The sequence below is a fragment of the Saccostrea cucullata genome, unplaced genomic scaffold, assembly GCF_032062105.1.
Source record: "Saccostrea cucullata isolate Sc308-1 unplaced genomic scaffold, CSIRO_AGI_Scuc_v1 ctg362, whole genome shotgun sequence".
In the NCBI taxonomy this organism is placed as follows: domain Eukaryota; kingdom Metazoa; phylum Mollusca; class Bivalvia; order Ostreida; family Ostreidae; genus Saccostrea; species Saccostrea cuccullata.
Genome location: NW_026930844.1, coordinates 25,956 through 47,828, shown reverse-complemented (window position 1 = coordinate 47,828; position 21,873 = coordinate 25,956). Strand labels below are relative to the sequence as shown.

Sequence of the window (21,873 nt, the reverse complement as noted above, 5' to 3'; positions counted from 1 at the left end):
TTCATTCTGAGAAATGATAACTGAGAAAATAAAAAAAAAAATTATTGAACCTTGTGGTTCTTAACCTACCCCCCCCCCCCCATACACACATACGAAATGGGATGTTTTAGTAAATAATCTTCTCCTTGTCTCTGGTCAGTTTGAACATTAGATATTCTTGCAAGGGCATGAAAAACAATAATCTGATTCGACACCCACCTCCAAAATTCCAATAACAGTCCCAGTTGTTTTGGGGCACCCGAGAGCGTAACGAAATAAATAAACATTCCCTCAGATAAACAAGAGGCCCAGGGGCCACATCGCTCACCTGAGCAATTGGCTAGGAAAAAGCAGAGATCAGATCAGAACTGAAAGTTTACTTGGGGGGGGGGAGGGGGCTTGAATTTAAACCCCTCAGGGGGTCATGATTTCAACAAACTAGAATCTACACTACTTGAGGATGATTCCCTAAGCATGGCTTTGAAGTTGAAAAGAAGATTTTGAAAGGTTAATTTCCCTATATATACCTATGTAAAACTTTGATCGGCCATTTTGGCCCCACCCTACCCCTGGGGGTCATGACTTGAACAAACTTGAATCTACACTACCTGAGGATGAATAGACATAAGTTTCATTTTTCCTGGCCAAGTGGTTCTTGAGAAAAAGATTTTTCCTATATATTCCTATGTAAAACTTTGATCGGCCATTTTGGCCCCACCCTACCCCCGGGGGTCATGCTTTGAACAAACATGAATCTACACTACCTGAGGATGAATCCACATAAGTTTCATCTTTCCTGACCCAGTGGTTCTTGAGAAGAAGATTTTTAAAGATTTTTCCTATATATTCCTATGTAAAACTTTGATCGGCCATTTTGGCCCCACCCTACCCCCGGGGGTCATGATAGTTCATCTTTCCTGGCCCAGTGGTTCTTGAAAAAAAGATTTTTAAAGATTTTTTCTATATATTCCTATGTAAAACTTTGATCGGCCATTTTGGCCCCACCCTACCCCGGGGGGTCATGATTTGAACAAACTTGAATCTACACTACCTGAGGATGATATCACATGAGTTTCATCTTATCTGGGCCAGTGGTTCTTGAGAAGAAGATTTTTTAAAAATGCCATTAATTTCTCTCTAATTCATAATCATCTCCCATTGGAAAAGGGCCTGGCCCTTCATTTGGACAAACTTGAATCCCTTTTACCCAAGGATACTTTGTAGCAAGTTTGGTTGAAATTGGTCCAGTGGTTCTTGAGAAGAAGATGAAAATGTGAAAAGTTTACAACGACGACGACAGACAACGGACAAAGTTTGATCAGAAAAGCTCACTTTATCCTTTGGCTCAGGTGAGCTAAAAACATTTGAAAAACTATATACAATGCAAATGGAACGCATAAAAAACAAATAAAAAGTATGGAATAGAAATCTTTTTTAATACCAATGGAAAGGATAGATTACAAATAAATGTTTTACAATTTAAATGTAAAATATAGTATACAAATGAAAAATCATATGATACAAATAAGAGTTACACAATTCTAATGGAGATTTTTACAATATATTTAAAAAACATTCAATTTTAACGGAAATATTCATTCATTGCAACGTTAAGAATGTCATACAAAAGGTCTTCTTCATGATATGGGTCTCTTGTTTTATTACTCGATAATTCCCCATATGTCTCATACAAAACTAGTAAGTGTCATCTGAATTGAAATAATAATCATTATTTCTAAATTGCCGGCTATTGCTCCAGGGCAGTAAAATTAAGTAATTGTCAATTTTGAGGTCACTGCCACTTTTCCACAGTAAATTTCAGTTGTAAATGAGAGATCTTAAGTTTTATGGTCATGGAGTCCAGAATAATTTGCATTTGACAAAATGTAGATTTACTAATTATAAGTTTTTTGATTTAAAATTGGATATTTGTCAATTGATAATGTGCTATATTTAGGGCTTACAGTCTGCAATACTAACTGACCACTACCTTAATTAGAACAGGTAGTTCACGAATCGATTTGCATGGAATCAACTCATTTTTGACATTTCTACATCAACATGTAGTGTGCTCATCACGTGAATTACACACCAATAACTTTTTGCATATTTGTAAAGAATGTACTTTTTTATTTTTAAATGAGGTCGCCAATATTACCATTTGTCACCTTATTTAGGGCCCACATGATATGGACCCTTACGGAATCAGAGGGGATTGCCACAAAGGCAGGAATTTATCTGTCTCAATCGAGTGTTCAGAAAGGTATTGAAAACGGTAAAATATCATTTGTTATGTTTTGCAATAACTATGGATGTTCTTTTATAGAATTTAAATCCATTTATCAAAAACATTCCATGTCAGTTCAAAAGGCAACTTGAAAGGATGACTAGGAGTAAAGAAAACATTAAAAGTCCTCAAAGTTTTCTCACACCCGCTCGATGCCAAATACGAATGATTCTGAAAAATGATGACTGATGATCACCATGATGACTGATGATCCTTTCCTTTTTGGTGGAGAAGGCACACGGCATTCTAAGTCTAACCTACAGAACAAGTGTAGCGGTCAGAATGATAATTATGGAATTAGAAGGGTTCCTGTGAAGTGTGCCCCTGTACTACGCATGCACACAGATGACCTCCGGGGGTGCTTAACGTCCAGTAACCTTGCAGATATTCTGGATTGATCTTGTGGCGATTTTCCATTTGATGATTAGGACACGTCATCTTTTCCCTTGTTTTCAGTCCCGTTTCATCAAGGAAGTTGTCTGTTATCTCTTTACCCAGTATTTGGTCTTTCTCTTCGTTACAGATATATCCCATTCTATATGATAGGTGTTTATGAAAAGTTGTGGTAATATCTTCCATCACCTGCTCAATACTTTCTCTAATAAACACTGCGACTTTCTTCTTTAATTTGAGCCTTGACTCGGGCTGATAAACTTGCAGCTGAATCGTGGTTGATGTCACTGCTACGGCAATATTGTGATTTTTATAACTAAACAAGGCAGCATTTTTCTACAAACAACTAATATCGTTGTTTTTTAGAACTTGAAAGGTTCCATTGACCATAATTTTGACGACAAGCCGATAGAAAAGAAAGAAAGGTAAAAAATCGAACAAGAACACTAAAACAGAGGACGTCATAGGTGCTTCCTTGATGATAGCCATCTGTTGCTCAGCAAACGGTTTTTTGTTCATGCAAGGCACGTAATGGCAGGTCTCGCCAATCGCTATCAAACCAAGCCTCTGCATATATGACAGCAGAGCCTCTCTGTGATACATGACAAAACGAGGACCATTCTTTTCAAATGATGCGTTTTCCTTTCTCAAGGATTTCATCAATTTTTCATCTTCGTTTTCCCAAATTCTGCTTAAAAGTTCTGCTTGTAAGTTTCCTGTGCTGTAGTATTCATCCCATATATGTTTAACAATATTTATCCCTTGTGTGTGATTTGCATCAGTTATGATGTTTTTAAAGGCATCGACAAACCATTGGACATCAATTATATCTGTCTCTTGCAGACCTTCTTCATTAAAGTAAAGAACTTTTCCAGCGTCGTGATAATATCGCAACATGTCCTTTGTGCTCTCATTTTTTTCACTTTCATTAACTGGCATTCTTTTGCACACCTCAGGAAAAGGCAAGATACGCTTGATCTTTCTATTTTCCTCTATCTCTTGATTCAAAAACTCCCATTCGTGTGGTATTTTTTCACTCCATTTTCTTGACAAAGCAAGGTCTACAATGAAGTTTTCAAGTTCCGCCAAAGGTTCCAACGGAAACTGTGCATAGAACAAAGAGTTTGCTCCGATATACTGTCCCAGATTTGAATGAGGCGACAATGTGTTGCGTAAAATTCTACCGAAGGCCTTTGTGTCCTGTCGTAAAGAACATAAATTTGTTAATTACAATCGCTTAAGTATCTCAAAGTAAAACATATCAGATCAGGCGTGTAATACATGCTGTTCTTTAGTGTATCACATTTTTGAATTTAAATTAACAATTTGCACACTTTTCAAACCCCAACATATCAACGCTTTTTATTCTTATTACATTATTTTACATGTGCATGTACCGTTTTACTCTGCACGGATTGTGAACAATGATTATTCAGTCAATATTCCCTAGACTAATTTACACAAATAGACTTACATTGTACAAAAAAGAGAACTCTTACACTTAAGAGGCCGTGTCAGTAACCATTGAGTATTGTATATAAAGTGAGTGGAATGTGAAAAAAAATATTTTGCTTTAATATTTGGGTGCATGGAAGTATAGATGAATGTCCTATCAAACATGAGTTATTTGGGTCACATCTTCCTTGTTACCATAGCAACGGTGATTTTAATGCTTGAAAAGTGTGAAATTTGATTATTGATAACCCTGTCAAAATTAATTACAGACTCAAACTATGTTTTTCTTAATTTCAATATATATGGGAGATTTAATTTTTCCCATGTTTATTTTAAAGCATTGGGGCCTACTTTGCTTTGTTTCTACCAAATGCTGTAAAATCAACATGATTTATATATATATATTACACGAAAACGCAACCAAACTCTATCATAATCATACATGCAATAGAAACTACGAGCTTTGAAGTTATAAATCCAATAATAAAAAATGGTAGTTGGATACTCTATAGCAAATAATTTGATTTAGAATGTACCACAAATATGAAAACGCGTGAACGATTATCTCCCTTTTGTGGAACTCTCCTGCTGATAAAGAACAGAAAGTTGCTGTTGCAGCAGAAGTCGGAGAAGAAAAACACCATGTAAAGATGTATAAAGCAGGTCTTGTGCGGTTACAGAGGACATGACAGCATCAAAAGTTTGTAGGTGACTGAAAAGTACTATTTATAGTCCGAAATATCTGACGTTTTCCTGGCTTTTTAACTATTTCTATATTTTACGGGCGAGGAAAACGCCAGAACCGGCGCCTTTACGAAAACTAAAATTCCAAGCAGAGGCGGCATTCTCGGGTGTATTTTCGATACTTGCAATTACTTGTCAAACTCACAATTGTATTGTATTGTATCAATAGTACAATGCCTGTAGTACTAACCAATATAGTTTTTATGGTTTGTTTGTAAATATATGATCCGATGGAAACATTTTCTCTGACTGTCGAGATTTGTTTTCATTTCGTGCGTTTACAAATAAAAAAAAATATACAAGTCCTGTATCGAAATGATGAGTGATTATTTTCTTTTCATTGATATTGTCAAGTACTAAAAGCATTGTGCCATTGATAAATTGTGACAACGGCATTTAATGCGGTTCCCAGGTATGGGAAATCAACTCTGACTGGAAATGGCGAAATTTCCAGTTTTCGTAATGGCGCGCTGGTTCTGACGTTTTCCTGGCACAGAAAATATTTTAAAAAAAAACTGAAAAATGCCAGATATTTCAGACTTTATTATTTAGAGCATATTCATCAATCACTGATAAGGTCAAATTGGTATATTTCCACTCGTGTATGTCTGCATATTAGTGTTCCTTTGATAAGTAATATTTCAGAATGCGGGTGGTTTCGCTCCGATTACGTGTTCGCGCCGAGTGGTTTCGCTCCTATCACTTGTTCGCGCCGAGTGGATTCGCCCCTATTGGTTTCTACTGTATAACTGAAGATACCTCTTATTGGATAGTCGTTTAAATAAAATATATATTAAAATATTATAAAGAAAAGGTAATTGCAATGAGATGGGAAGTCCCTAAGTATAAGAATAATCGTATTCATGCAGAAGAATCCTTGTTCTACATAATTTAATATCGTAAATCAAACGAAAAACAATGACAACCTTCATTGAAAAGTCAGCAAGATTAGTGATAAAAATATTTATTTTAGCATCCAATATTAAATTATTCTAAATTTGACAATCAAAAATGTTCCAATGTAAAGTCATAATTTGGCTAAAAATGGCCTCACTACATGTATAAATATTAATACAAAATGGGATTATTATCCGAAATAACACGACATTAATGCTTGGGGTTCATTAACTACAAAGTACTAAGTTATATAATTACAGGTAATCAGGGGGAAGGCATACTGCATACTAACCCATATCTTACCTGTAGATAATTGGGGCGAAACCACCCGGCGCGATACCACTCGGCGCGAACACGTAATCGGCGCGAAACCACCCTACACCATATTTCAAACTCTTGTATGTCTGCATATTAGTGTTCTTTTGATAAGTAATATTTCAAACAATATTTCATAAAATTCATAGCCATACCCGCTATACCTCAGCTCATTATATCAGGTCTATCAATATATATTTTTTTCGGAGAGCTACAGTTCTGCAGCTACACTAAAACAAGATGACAAAACTTGAGGTTGCTAATATTGATTTAAAAAGGGGAAGGGAAACTAGGATAACAGACTCAACTCTGGTTTCAAAATTTGCTCCTGGCCCTTAAAGTGGAGGGGAACCAGGATTTATAAATTTTAACTACAGGAAATTTTGACCTCCCAAAAAAGTAAGGAGTGGGTGGGGTGCTATTCCTCCTAAGCCCTTGATCAGGTTGGGCACAATTTCTGAATACGATAATTCTGAAAATGTGAGACTAAATTGGAGTATCCCCTTTGTCCAGTTTAATGTCTTATATCATATCCCAGTCACTATATATGCTATAGGCTCAAGTAAGTTTGTAAACAGGTCTAAAATATTTTCAGGAGAATCATGATGATAATCAGTTGCAATGTGAACTACCAAATAACCATTAAGTAAAAGCAGATCCAGTTAGTGTGGAACAAATAAAGGTTTGTATTGAAATTTTTACATGTACTGAATTATTATGCCCAAAGAGCATGAACATATTTTTGTTTGTCCTTTCTGTCTATCTGTCGTCAGCTTTAGCCTTTACCATGACTTTTGAACTGTGAGATCATATTTGGTATACATAATCCACTAATTAAGTTCTTTTAAATTACACCAACGTCAGTAACCTTTAGACCTTGATCTTTTTGCTAAAACTAGCTTTTCTATATTTGTTGACGCTGGGGGCATACTGTTTCACAAACTTATCTTGCGTTAAGTTACTTTTAGCATCAGCTTGTTTATTATAAAGAATCAGCAACTATATGCAGTAGGGTCATGTAAATTTGTAAACAGATATGAAATACTTTCAGGAGAATCATGATGATGATGAGCTGCTATGTGAACTACCAAATAACCATGAAGTACAACCAGATTCAAAGCATATGGAACAAATAGAGGTTTGTACTGAAATTTTTACATGTACTGAATTGTTTAGAACTACTTTGAGCATCAGCTTGTTCATAAGAGCCCAGCCTCAAAGAGTACCGGTAATCACTTTGTTCATCCATTTCTTTGTCGAGAGATAACTCAAATGCTATATGTCCTGGAAACTTTAAACTTGAAAGGATTGTGACTCAATAACTTAAATCCATTTGACCTATGAACTTCATATTTTAAACCCAGACAAGAAGCCTAAAATGGGCCCATATTGCTCACCTGGTCTTCTGTCAAAGGTTGTTAAAGACTGATATCATGAGGCACATTTGTGTCATGTAAGCTGAGCTTTTGAGGCAGGTATGAAATGCATTTCAGATAAGACAATTTCATTGAAGTTTGACATTGAGTTAGGGTCATGGCACACCACCTTATCATTAGGAGCATTGTATGCCAAGTATGAAGCTGTTCCATGAGGCATATAGAAATACAGACCTGAAAACTCCATCAAATTTTACCTTGACCTTGACATTGAAGGTGTGACTTTGGCTCAGGGCTGTGAAACACTGTCTCAGCATGAGTAACATTTGTGTCAAAATGAACTTGTTTTAAATGAAGTTGTTAGTTGGATTGATTTTGTATCTTTCTTTTGTAGGTGGAATCAACTTCAGACGACAACTTTTCCCAACACCTTGTGAAAGTCATCTGAATGCCAGGATTCTCAAGAGAATGAAAATAGTCCATTACATAGAAGGAAGACCTTGATTATGTATCTTGATGCCATTGGTGAAAAGGCAGAGGTCTAACACTGACTGTGAAGAAAATGACTTAACAGCTGATGGGAACATGAACAATTTGAATCAGATTTCTGATATGGCTCTTAAAGCAGTGAACTAAAAAACATTTTCTTACTAAGTTTAAGATTTTGATATCAAAGTTTTTGGAAGGGGGATATAAGAATCACCCTGTTTGATTGTCCATCTGTCTGTGGACAACACTTGGATTATACTGCTCTAGCTCTAGTTGGTTAAAATAGATAATATCTAAAATCAAATGTGTCATACTTCTTGTTTACTGTGCATAAATGTACTTTGAAGAACATACTGTATAAGTAGAATTTTTAGCGAGGATTTAATTTTGGCATTATTAGAGAGGGTGCTGACATCGCTAAAATTGAATATTGCTAAAAATTAATGTCTTATTATTTGTAATAGCTTCTTTAGTAAACATTTTAAAATCGCTAAAATTACTTCTGGCTAAAAATAAAATACCAGACTTTGGTAGAAATCACTAAATTTGCATCTCGCTAAAATTTCCACTTATACGATATATTATTATTTTTAGCAAAATATTTCTGTAAAATATTTGACTGTACACTTCAGAAAAAATTCAGTCTCAGAATCAGGTACAAGATATGCTGTAATGGTGCCTAGTTGTGTCGCCTGCATAGCAAGGGGACTCTTAGGGATCACTTCTCCATTGTCTGTCAGTCTGACTAGCTGACCATCAGTCTATCTGTCTGTCACAATTTGATATGTCATACCTGAGACACACATTTTCAATGGAAAACTCTTGTTTTACGTTCATATCTGTGATACTTTGAGTGAGCATTGATATTTGACCAGTTGATTGGTCTTAGATAGTAAAATAAGATAAAACTTGAAATATAAAGTTGCTGTAAACTACATTTTTACAAGCCTTGCTGATGTTAAGGTTTATTTTCGTTTGAATAAGTATAAGGTCGTCTTGTGTTTAACAGACACGACTTCTCATTATACCCACTGTAAACGAAGTTTGGGGGGGTGTATATATGAATCAGCTTGTCTGACTATCCGTCCGTCCGTCTGTCTAGCTGTGCAAACATGTACGGTCCATATCTTTCTTACGGAGAAACATTAGAATCTACTACTCCATACAAAGATTGCTCATGACCTAAGAGTGTGTCATGATCTTGACTCAAGGTCATTTGGGGAAGTTCAAGGTCACTGGAAGAAAAATTTCATCATTTGTGTCCGTTCCATATCCTTCTTAGTAATTAACTCGGTAAGTTCCCATTTTACAAAAAGATTCCTCATGACCTAAGGGTGTGTCATGACCTTGACCCAAGGTCATCTGTACATGTTCAAGGTCACTAAAAGAAAAATTGTTTGGTACATATCTTTATTTTGGATAAACTTGAATCTACTACTTCACATAAAGAGGGTTTATGACCTGGTGTGTAATGACCTTCAGCAAAGGTTATTTAAGTTCAAGGTCACTGAAAGGAAAATTTCTTAATACATGTATGTGCATGGTCCATATATTGCTTATGGATAAACTGGTTAGTTCCTATTTCACACAAAGATTCCTTATAACCTAAGGGTGTATCATTACCTTGATGCAAGGATATCTATGCAAGTTCAAGGTTATAAAAGCAACAAGTTCATAATTCATGTTTTGTACATATCTATCTTATGGAAAAACTTGTTAAGTTCCTGTTTTACAAAAAATCGCTTATTGTCTTGAGGATGTGTCATGACCTTGACTCAAGGTTCTTTGTGTAAGTTTAATGTCACTGAAAGGAAAAACTTCATAATTTGTGCCTGGTCCATATCATTCTTATTGATAAACTTGGATACTTTCTTGTTTACACAAAGATTACTTATGACATAAGGGTGTGTCATGACTTTGACCCAAGGTCAATTGTCCAAGTTCAAGGGCACAGACAGTAAAAAAATTATAATTCATGTATGGTCCATATCTTTCTTATGGATAAACTTGGAAGGTTCTCATTTTACACAAACATTGCTTTGACCTGAGAACTTGTCATGACTTTAAACCAAGGTCATTTATGTAAGTTCAAGGTCTCTGACAAAAAAATCATAATTCATGTGTGATCCATACATTCAGTCTTTTTTTTAGGCTGCACCTTCATTTCATTTATAAAAAAAATTAATGAGCAATTACATTTGCACTAAAATGTTTAAGCATTTCTCTCTTCTCTTAGATCCCTAAAATATTTAAGGAATCACTGTCTAGTTTTGAGAGTATGCCAGGGCATCAACAATAGTGGGAAACATGGGATAATTTGCATAACGGGCGAAGCCCGTTATGCTTAAATTATCCCATGTTTCCCACTATTGTTGATGACCCTGGCATACTCTCAAAACTAGACAGTGGTTCCTTATATTTCCATTTCATTGTGAAATAAAATTGTAGATTTAGACTTTAATTAATATAAAAATGTAGACATAGACTTAAATCACACAAGGACTTCCATGCCAATTTCAATAGTCCTCGCCCACTGACGTCAAACACAAAGGCAGCCGCACGAGATTTACATGCATCTTTGGCCTCCTTAGCGCCAGACACAGAGACAGATGCGCACGAGATTTGCATGCGTATTTGGCCTCCTTAGCTCCTGACCTATCGACCTGCCTAATTTACATTCCGGCAGAATTATCAAGAAATAAACTCCGACAACTTTCAAAGAGTTATCACAGAGAAAAAAAAATTAGAAATGGAAATATTCATGATTTAGCACTTCTGAAAAACCCAGCAGGGGGTATTTTGTCCCATTTGGACAGTTCTAGTTGTTTTTAGGTTGATAACTTGAATAATAAACATGGTACAGCAATGTAAATTAGCCAGTAGACAGAGCATTGGAGTCCCTTTGGGTTGAACATTGCGTCATTTTGACATATAACTTCGGCTTTTGTTATGTCATATATGGTCAAGTTTTTGCGTATTTGGTCCACATTCTGACTATATTGTATAACTATTAGACATTGTAGAGCAATGGTACTTATTATTACTTATATGATGGGGTAAGTTCAACAGGGTTGACAGTTGATTGGGATGCCATGACCCAAATATTCCACTTGAGAGGCTTTGTAGCAACCTCTAATGATAAAACGCCGCTTAATGATACAAATAGCGTTAAGCGTTGCAATTGCAACGCTTAATGCCATAAATTATTGCATTAATAGCTGACATCATCAACCGCTAATGCTAAATTGCCGCTTAATGACAGAATTATATCATTAAGCGTCACAAATGCAGTGCAACACCGACGCTTAATGAAACAAGCAACTATCGACATATTCGACGCTTAATGATACACACTTGTGTATCATTAAGCGTTGCAGTTGCAACCCTAAATGATATAAAATTTAGAAATCGCTTGTAATATCTAAGAGAAACACACATCCACCTTTCCTGAACAATGAGATATCACTTGTCTAAATATTTATATATGCCCTCGTGCTATATAAATTGTAATTAAAGAAGTTTTACTGTGTTTTCTATCTAGTCAAGGGAACGTCTTTAAGCCAGGGATGCTTAAGAGACAGACAGTCAGATAGCTGGAAGAAAGAGATACAAACAAAGGAATAAATAAAATGATATTCAAATCATTTTAAAAGAACCATTTTTACTGAAAATACAAAAGCAAACAAGCAATTAAATTTCTTTTAATTCGATACAATGATTTTATTACTCAACCCTTAAATATATAGAATATATTTAAATATACCCAACTTTGTATTTTAGATTTGATACAGGTTAACACATGTCATTGTTAACGTTTCAGATATACATGTACGTATTGAGAAATAAATTTATTTTCACTATAATTGTATTTTTAATCTGCTTTGTTTCTTCAAATTTCGAAAAGGAGAGACATCAATATTGACAAAATTATGTTTAAGTATATAAAACACAAAGAATACAAATGAATGCAATATATTGAATAATATATCATTTTGAGAAAAAGGTTCATTTATCCTTTATTTGTACTCTGTTAAACGTGAAAACATTACTGTGGTATGATTATTTTAGAATCTATTTTGAAAACTAGTACATATATATAGTTACCAAATTATAAAAATCACGTCGAAAGAAGTTTACATACTTCATTTTGTAATATATTTGCCTGTCTGTCTGTAAACAGTTTTTCAAAATGCTACTCCTCCTGCAGCTTTGGTCTGATTTCAATACAACTTGGCACACAAATAGACTACACTAAGATTCTTAATTTCTGTATCGATTTTCGATTTCTGTGAACGGTGTTGCGTTAGTTACTAAAATGATATAATAAAATGCTACTTATCCAACATGTTTTGTCTGATTTCAAAATAACTAAGCTCACATGTAGACTAAACTTTAAGATATCGGTTTTTGATTTCGATGAACGGTGTTGCCGTGGTTACTAAAATAGAAATTTCTTTGAAATACTTTCAATATGCTTATTCTCCTACAGTTTTAGTCAGATTGTTATATAATTTGGCATGCAAGTAGACTATACAGGCATACACTATTATTTTGATTTTGTTGATTGATGTTGTCATGGTAACTAAAATTGGAAATTCTGTAAAATTTTATTGAAAGCTATTGTTACAGTTGTAGTTTTATTGCAATCTTGCCATAAAAATAGACTTAATTAAGGACCGTCATTCTTTTTATTGCTTTTGTTAAGGTAAAGTTTTAAGCACCAACATTACTGCTACTTTTTTCTTCCTTTATTATAAGTAAGTACAAACGATTAGAGCTACAGTCTCGACAGAGATATATTTTTTTCTTTCGATATATAAAAATAAGTTTACATCTGACTAATATTAAAATGAAATAGATTTAAATGAATAGTTTTTTTCGGTCCAAGAGAGACCCTAGTATTCATTCCTTTTACATTATTCATTAAGAGAAATGGTCCAGTTCCTAAAAAAATGTTGTCCACCCTTTTCTGAATCTTAACCTTGAAATATATTAAAATATTAAGAATAGGAATCAAAACATCACTACATCAAAGTTTCTGGGACTTTACTAGTGTTTATTAAGTTCCAAAGTTTTAACGGTTGTAAATCAATGTTTCAAAGTTTTTACAATAGCAAATCAAAGTTCAAAAGTTTTCACTATAAATAGTAAATTTAAGTTTCTAAATGTTTACTTTGGTACTTTAGTATTATAGTTAACTATAGTATCTTTTAAAGGATATGTTCGTTTTTACGTTGGTATATTTAGGACAAACAATAATTTTTTTTAGAAATACTGGAAAAAAGTTGTCTTGTGAAAAACGACATTATTATCGTGTGAAAACGACTTATTATCTTGTGAAAACGAGATATTATCTTGTGAAAACGACTTTCTATCTTGTGAAAACGAGATATTATCTTGTGAAAAACGAGATATAAATATCTTGTGAAAACGACTTATTACTAGTATCTTGTGAAAACGAGATATTATCTGATGAAAACGATTTATTATCTTGTGAAAAAGAGATATTATCATGTGAAACATGTAATATCTCGTTTTCAAAGATAATATCTCATTTTCACAAGATATTATCTCGTTTTTTCAAGATAATATGTCGTTTTTCACAAGATATTATGTCGTTTTCACAAGATAATTTCTCGTTTTCACAAGGTAATTTCTTGTCTTCACAAGATAATTTCTCGTTTTCACAAGATATTATGTCGTTTTCACAAGATATTATGTCGTTTTCAGAAGATATTATATCGTTTTCACAAGATAATTATGTCGGTTTTACAAGATAATTTTTTTTCCTTGGTATTTAAAAAAAATAACTGCGTGTCCTAAATATACCACCTTATTTTTTTTTACACCAGTCGTGAAAAAAAAACCCTCTAAATTTCATTTTGTCGTCCAATGTAATATCACAGACTTTCTCATCGAAATAAAACAAAAAGCAGATCAAATTACACTGTTGTTAATAGAGGTTTTCAATTAAGGGAGAAGTAATGAGACATAATTGACATTAAGGTCAGACGACACGTTCCTGAATAATATGTTTTGTATCTCTTGGAATAAGATAAAAAAATATTCATATTTGGCATTCTTTTCTGATTTCAACATTGTTTTTTAAAAATGTTTTTAAATATAGGTACACAAAAAATAGTGAGATAGGCCGTTCAGAAAGATTACCTATAAGGGTTATATAAGAAATATGAACCTTTTGGTATCTTGTCCAAATGGCTGTTAAGGTACCCTTATTTTTTGCGAGGAATTTTGTTTAAGTACCTATTCTTCAATGACAATCTCTTTAAAAAATATATATATACGAGGGTTGTCCCAAAAAGTCGTAGACAATGTTAATAATTTTTTAATCATGCAACCAATACTCACCAAATTTTGCAAAGACATAATATAGTCAATGTTCTTTAAAATTGTGAATTTTTAAATTTATATCTTTTATATTAATAATATAAGAACGATTTATATGAAGGCCGATAAGGCCTGTCGGCGCACGGACAAAATTCGGAATAATTTAAGCATATAATTATTACATTTGCTTTTAATTCTTTCGTACTGCATGTATATAATACATTGAACTCGAAATTAAACACTGAAACCAGAATAAAAAACTTAATATTATGTCAAAATTTCATATAAATAGCATTAGAAACAGACGATTGGTGTCTTGATTTTTCATAGTATCGTTGAAATTTAGTTTGATGAAAATGACGTCGTCAAACGCGTAGTCGGCGCACGGAGATGTCATATATTGTGTTGGATATTGTTTATATGCATCAGAGATGGGAAAAAACAGTACAGAAGTGACATTACACGCCAGATTTTAATAAAGAAGTTATTTTTAAATTGCACGTTATTCAATGAGAGTTTTTCTTCTGTTTTGAAAATAGTTAATTACGGCATGTAAGAAGTAGAGTACTGTTTGATAAACGCAGGCAATTTGGAAAAATCTGGACCTCGGACGACGTCAAACAATTTGTATTCTATGTTGCCTACAATGTAAGGCGATCTTTCGACTAAATTTCTACTAAAATTTAAATCTGCTTTAAAAAAAAAAAACAAGTAAAAACAAACGGACAGTAGTGAATTTAAATATGTCCGTTAATCAAGAGTGGTCTTTCACTTAAAAAAAATATTGAATGTTAATACCTGCTATTGAAGCAGACAAAGAGATCATGACGTTATAAGAGACGTAATTTACGCTTGCTTTCGTGCGCCGGTGTACACTTATATTCCTTCATTATTTAAGGAATGAATTAAAAAGCAACCCAAAGCGGTTTATAACAAGAGGCCCAGGGGCCACAGCGCTCACCTGAGCACGTCGAGCTTGAATTTACTCCCCCCCCCCCCTCCAGGCGGTCAACATTTGAACAAACTAAAATCTGCACTACCTGAAGATGATTCCATATAAATATCACTAATCATAGCTTTGAAATACTTGAAAAGAAGATTTTAAAAGGTTTCCCTGTATATCCTTATGTAAAACTTTGGTCGGCCATTTTGGCCCCACCCTAGACCCGGGGGTCATGATTTGAACAAACTTGAATCTGCACTACCTGAGGATGATTCCATATGAGTTTCATCTTTCCTGGCCCTGTGGTTCTGGAGAAGAAGATTTTTAAAGATTTTTCTAATATATTCCTATGTAAAACTTGGGTCGGCCATTTTGGCCCCATCCTAGCCCCGGGGGTCATGATTTGAACAAACTTGAATCTACACTACCTGAGGATGATTCCATATGAGTTTCATCTTTCCTGGCCCAGTGGTTCTGGAGAAGAAGATTTTTAAAGATTTTTCCTATATATTCCTATGTAAAACTTGGGTCGGCCATTTTGGTCCCAAACCTTGCCCCGGGGGTCACAATTTGAACAAACTTGAATCTGCACTACCTGAGGATGATTCCACATGAGTTTCATCTTTCCTGGCCCAGTTGTTCTGGAGAAGAAGATTTTTAAAGATTTTTCTAATATATTCCTATGTAAAACTTGGTCGGCCATTTTGGCCCCACCCTAGCCCCGGGGGTCATGATTTGAACAAACTTGAATCTACACTACCTGAGGATGATTCCACATGAGTTTCATCTTTCCTGGCCCAGTGGTTCTGGAGAAGAAGATTTTTAAAGATTTTTCCTATATATTCCTATGTAAAACTTGGGTCGGCCATTTTGGCCCCACCCTTGCCCCGGGGGTCATGATTTGAACAAACTTGAATCTGCACTACCTGAGGATGATTCCACATGAGTTTCATCTTTCCTGGCCCAGCGGTTCTGGAGAAGAAGATTTTTTAAAAATGCCATTAATTTTTAACAAATTCATGATTATCTCCCCTTGGAAAAGGGTGTTGCCCTTCATTTGAACAAACTTGAATCCCCTTCACCCAAGGATGCTTTGTGCCAAGTTTGGTTGAAATTGGCCCAGTGGTTCTTGAGAAGAAGATGAAAATGTGAAAAGTTTACAACGACGACGACGACGACAACGACGACAACGACGACAACAACGACAGACAACGGACAAATTGTGATCAGAAAAGCTCACTTGAGCCTTTGGCTCAGGTGAGCTAAAAAAGCGTAAACTGCTCCAACCCAGGTTATAGCAGTATAATTTTGGTTGCTATTTAAATCATTCCTTATAATTTAATTTTCAATCATTAAGAATATAAAACAAGACAATTTCTCTCTTTAAAACGCCTTCAGATTGTTCATTTTTTAAACGTAACGTCAAGCGGATTGATACGATTTTGACGTAAGTCATTGTGACGTAAGCAAACAAGATTATACAATTTAGATAAATTTATTATCCAATCAAATGATGCGTTACAACTAAAATTAAATTATTTTTTCATAATTTTCTTATAAGATGTGATATCATCATGAAACTTGAAGTGCGTGATCTTAAAATGTTACTCTTTGCTATGAGAAGGAAAGAAATTTAATAAAGCAAAGAGAAACATAACTCTTTTACCTGTCTACGACTTTTTGGGACAACCCTCGTATATATATTTTTGAGGAACGTGTCATCTGACCTTAACATTAAACCAGAAGTCTATCTCGAGACTGTAGCTCTACTGGTTTGTACTTATAACAAAGGATGAGAAATGAAGCCTTTGTCATCAAACCAAAACTGTAGAAGAAGTAGCGTTTTAAAGGAATTTCACAGAAAATTTTTTTTTAGTAACCATGACAACATTGAAATTAAAAACTGATGCATTATTTTATCAAAGAAATGAAAGAATTGTTTTTTTTATATCGAAAAAAAAAAGGAAATTAAATAAATGTCATTGCAATGAGAACTCTAACTCATGCTTATTTTTGCCATTTAGACAGCACACAGAAAGACTTCTGTGTTTCTTTCTTTCCTTACATTTGTGCTACTTTATATGTATAGAATCAGATGAGCTATAGAATCAGATGAGCTAGTAACCAAGTGGAATCAATTTAAAATCTAATTATATAGCGCCAAGAATGCCATGCCTTAAATACCAAAAGTCAAGCATATCAAAGCATTGTACTTTATGTTTGTAATAATTAGAAACAATGATTTCTTATATTATTCAAAAGTGGTTAATTATATGCTTAGCTAACTAGAAAGATTTCAGTCTGTCTCCACCGCAATTGTCAGTAAATAGTGATCTATTTCGGTATACATGTATCATTTATACTCGCCTTTTAGTCGGTTCTGCTTTTAAGTCTGAAATTTAGACAGTTTTTTTCACTCACGGCTGACGTTAAATAGCGGAAAATCCCTAACAAAAAATAATACTATAGAAAACTATATAGTTTACTATAGTTTAATATAATTGACTAGAGAAGCAAAGTAAAAACTTTGGATCTTTGATTTGCTATAGTGAAACTTTGGAACGTCGCAAACCACGGTCAAAACGTACGATCCTCTCCAATTCTAGCCGTAGTTGCATGAGACGAGAATATTTTGTAGCTCATTAAAGTACTAATTAACCAATGCAAGAAAAGCATAGTCGGACCTTTCATGCGACCTTTTAATACCCATTCGCAGTGAGCGAAATACTTCTGATGAATACTAGTATTAATAGAGAGGGTCTCTCTTGTACCGAAAAAAGAACTATAAATTTTAATCTATTTCATTTTAATATTAGTCAGATGTAAACTTAGTCTAATATATCGAAAGAAAAAAATACTACAAATGAAATATGCGTCATTTAGAATTTAAAAATAAAAAAAAACTCTTCAACCTCAGTCTGTATGTATATTGTAATTTGATACATACTAGAATTCAAAATTTATTTTAAAATAATCATGCAGTGATGCAACGGTGATGTATTCAAGTAACACTGTTCACAAATAAAGCATAAATGAATCTTTTTTTCAACACAATATATATTATTCTATGTATTACTTGTTTTCTTTGTAATATATCCTTAAACATAAGTTGTTAATATTGATGTGACTATGATGTCTCTCTTTTTCGGAATTTGGAGAAACGAAGCAGATTAAAAACACTTTAGTGAAAATCTCGATACGTATATCTGAAACGTTAACAGTGACATGTGTTAACCTGTATCAAATTTAAAATACAAAGTTTCGATAAAAGTATTCAAATATTATATATGTGTATACATTTCAGTTTGACTATTCAAATCATTGTATCAAATTAAAAAGAATTTTATTGCTTGTTTGCTTCTGTATTTTCAGTAAAAAAATGGTTCTTTTAAAGGATTTGAATATCATTTTATTTATCCCTTTGTTTGTATCTCTTTCTTCCAGCTATCTGACTGTCTGTCTCTTAAACATCCGGGGCTTAAAGATGTTTCCTTGACTAAATAGAAAACACAGTAAAACTTCTATAATTACCATTAATATAGCACAAGGTCATATATAGATATTTTTACAAGTGATATCTCATTGTTCAGGAAAGGTGGATGTGTGTTTCTCTTAGATATTACGAGCGATTTCTAAATTTTATATCATTAAGGGTTGAAACTGCAACGCTTAATGATACACAAGTGTGTATCATTAAGCGTCGAATATGTCGATATTTGCTTGTTTCATTAAGCGTCGGTGTTGCACTGCATTTGTGACGCTTAATGATATAATTTTCTCATTAAGCGGCGATTTAGCATTAGCGGTTAATGATGTCAGCTATTAATGCAATAATTTATGGCATTAAGCGTTGCTATTGCAACGCTTAATGCTATTTGTATCATTAAGCGGCGTTTTATCATTAGAGGTTGCTACAAGGCTTTAATTTCCTGGGTATATGTTTCATGTTTTGCCGATCCTAGTCAAGTCAGTTGCTAGGGTATAAATTCCGTTGCTATGGAGATTTCTTTTCCTATTGTTTTGTAAAAAAGTCGTACATTTTATGGAGGTTTTTCTAAAGTACTATGTTTCTGTAGATATGGCATCTAACTGTTAAATATCTGTTGTAATATTAAAAAAAAATTGCCAAAACATGCGAAAATCCACTGAAAGTGTTTTGAAAAAAATGCAAATTTTGATTTCTGAAAAAAAAAATTGGGACATCCGACTACCAATTTTTATTTTATTATTTCAAAGTATTGGGATATATCTTTAACTTTGTATGACATACAATATCTACGGTTGTTGCGTTTTTATGTATTCAACTTTTGAAAAACTTAATTTTCCACGGATATTCCCATCATGAAAACCTTGTCATTTTTCGGTTGCCATAGCAACCATATCAAAATTTTTTAAAATACTTACAGACATAAAGATATTTTCTTCTGATGCATCTTTCATTATTTCAGTATAAGAAAACAAATTTAGACATTCCAATTGTTCCCCCCTCTGCATTTAAATATGTCTAAATTTGTATTATTTTACAATGTTTCATTGAGAATTTACTATGCAAATCACATTTGTTGCCATGGAAACCAATGATGATGAATAAATTTGTAAAATTTGTCTTAAATGTGTTTTTTGTTGTTCTTCAAATGTTTTAGGGTGGTTTTTGCCCAATTCAAAATTTTTGACTTTCCATGTAAATCTCAATGGTTACTGACACGGCCTCTTAAAATGTTGAGGTAATAATTTTTGTGTTTTAAAATTTTAAATATCTATGTTCAAAAATACACTTTACTTTGGTGCACTGTACCTGGTCAACTCGCTTTTCCCAATGCGTCACAACTGTAATTACATCAATATTCTCATCTTTTTCAGTTGGCTGCGAACAGTACGTGTGAATCGACTTCAACCAGAATTCAAAGTAATCTGTTGAACATAAAAACATTTTTTTAGCTTTAATGGACAGCTTATTTGATAACAAGAACTTTTTTATGCATTCCTGTGTCCTAAGGTGAAATAATTTTCTAGATTTGCGTGGCATACGTATTACTGTATTCAAAATTTAGACATTGAATGAATTCAGCATAATTACCTTTTCATACACGATTTTGAATATATACCCTGTGTGTACGAGAAACAAACCTTTGTATGTCCAACCATTAAAAACAGTATCACCCTGGTCGCATGCATTCTTATCCACTTCTTTGTATAGATCTTTGGAGGCATCTACTACCAGTATGTAGAAAGCTCTCCTGGTCAGGTATATCTGGTGACAGGCGTAGTACGCACATTGTCCCCCAAAGTCAAAAAAACTGACTGTTTTGGTTATTTCCTCTTCCAAAGAATGATTTGAATCTCCCGGCCTCTTCTTGTTTTCGGAAATATGCTTGTCTGTGCTTGATTTAACTGTAATTGTAAAAATAAAGAAAAGGGAGATATGAAAACCTTCAAAGTAAGACTTGACGTAAAGTTATTGAAAATATTCAAAAGAATGTCTCTGAATTATCAAAATATAGCTTCCTCTATCCATGGTAATAGTTCAAAGTTCATAGACGAATTTCACATTCTTAAGAGTTTTCTCCCGTTGTCGCCAAAACCTCGTTTTCCCCACTTTGTCCTTTTGTAAGTTACCTGTTAATATTTTTAAAATTCAAACTTTATAGGACAATTTCGATCTGTACCTGTATTGCCAGAGTATGACACAGCATGAAAATCATAATGAGCATATTCATAACGAATTTATTTCTAGGATACTGACCCATAAAGTTGATAAGGTTATAGAATGAAAACAGCGTCTTACGCCGCTTGACCCCAGATTGACCCCAAAAAGGGGAATAACGTGTGTAAATGTGAAAGTAGTCTATTATCGTAATTCAAACCGTACAGATCTACAGCTCCCTGCATTTAAAAGCTCACATGGGTTTGTGCATAAATTAAGGTAATATTCCTCTTGTGCATTTAATAAAAATTAACATTTTTAACTTTAGCAAAACGTCAAACCCGAAGCTGTATTACAAACACCTCATGTCCTTCCTCGCGCTGAATTTTTTCTATTAGATTTACAAGTATATAGGAAAAGATATTGAAAAACTTAAAAATGACCAGAGCAATAATAGTATACACGTATTAATTACATTGTTTTCAATTACATTTTCCAATTTAAACATGTGTATTAGCCAACAATGTACTTGTTAACCTTTTAATTTTCCATCACAAATTTCGAATATTTCCTCATGTACTTCTAGGCCTACTGTTGTTCTCACTTTCGGTATCTCCTTTTCTTCTGGATTTAGTAAACGTTGAAGTAGCGTGGTTTTGCCCGCCCCAGCACATCCTACGATCATCCCCCGGGCATGGTGGACTGTCTGTGTTCCTCTCTTTATGTACCCTACGTATCGCTCTCTTGCCTCCCGGTCCCATTGCAATACTTCACTAGGTACACCAACTATATAGAACGAGAATAAAAACTCAATATGGTGTATAACAGTACCATTGAGAAAATGCCAACTTTGAGTAAGTAGTACTTCAATGCGTAAATATCTTTTAACCAAGGCTTTGTTTAAATAAAAATTGCAAATAACAGTAGCAGTTTACAGGTGAGAGAACTCGAATTAGAAAGTGAATTTACTATAGTTTTTATATAAATTACAAAACAGATACCC

At 33.8% G+C, this 21,873-nt stretch overlaps 1 protein-coding gene and 1 long non-coding RNA gene across 4 annotated transcripts in view; one reads left to right on the top strand and one right to left on the bottom strand.

Annotated features, from left to right (window-relative positions):
* The window catches only part of LOC134230305 (probable serine/threonine-protein kinase pats1), a 95,400-nt gene that overhangs the window by 72,932 nt on the left and 595 nt on the right, over positions 1–21,873 (bottom strand). Inside the window, exons 2-5 of one of the 2 annotated variants that reach the window (XM_062712074.1) lie at positions 21,408–21,656; positions 20,354–20,617; positions 20,022–20,137; positions 2,091–3,859 (exon numbers count right to left, since the gene is read on the bottom strand). In XM_062712074.1, coding sequence (XP_062568058.1) covers positions 2,996–3,859; positions 20,022–20,137; positions 20,354–20,617; positions 21,408–21,656 — 1,493 coding nt within the window. In that variant the 3' untranslated portion in view covers positions 2,091–2,995. Of the gene's footprint in view, positions 1–2,090; positions 3,860–20,021; positions 20,138–20,353; positions 20,618–21,407; positions 21,657–21,873 lie in introns of those variants that run through there. The other variant, XM_062712075.1, reaches the window with a different exon arrangement.
* On the top strand, positions 4,627–7,913 carry LOC134230298 (uncharacterized). Of its 2 annotated transcripts, none has more exons than XR_009984315.1 (4): positions 4,627–4,818; positions 6,666–6,752; positions 7,125–7,208; positions 7,841–7,913. It is a non-coding gene; the product is annotated as an uncharacterized LOC134230298 (long non-coding RNA). The 2 variants fall into 2 exon arrangements; XR_009984314.1 differs by having other exon boundaries at positions 7,122–7,208.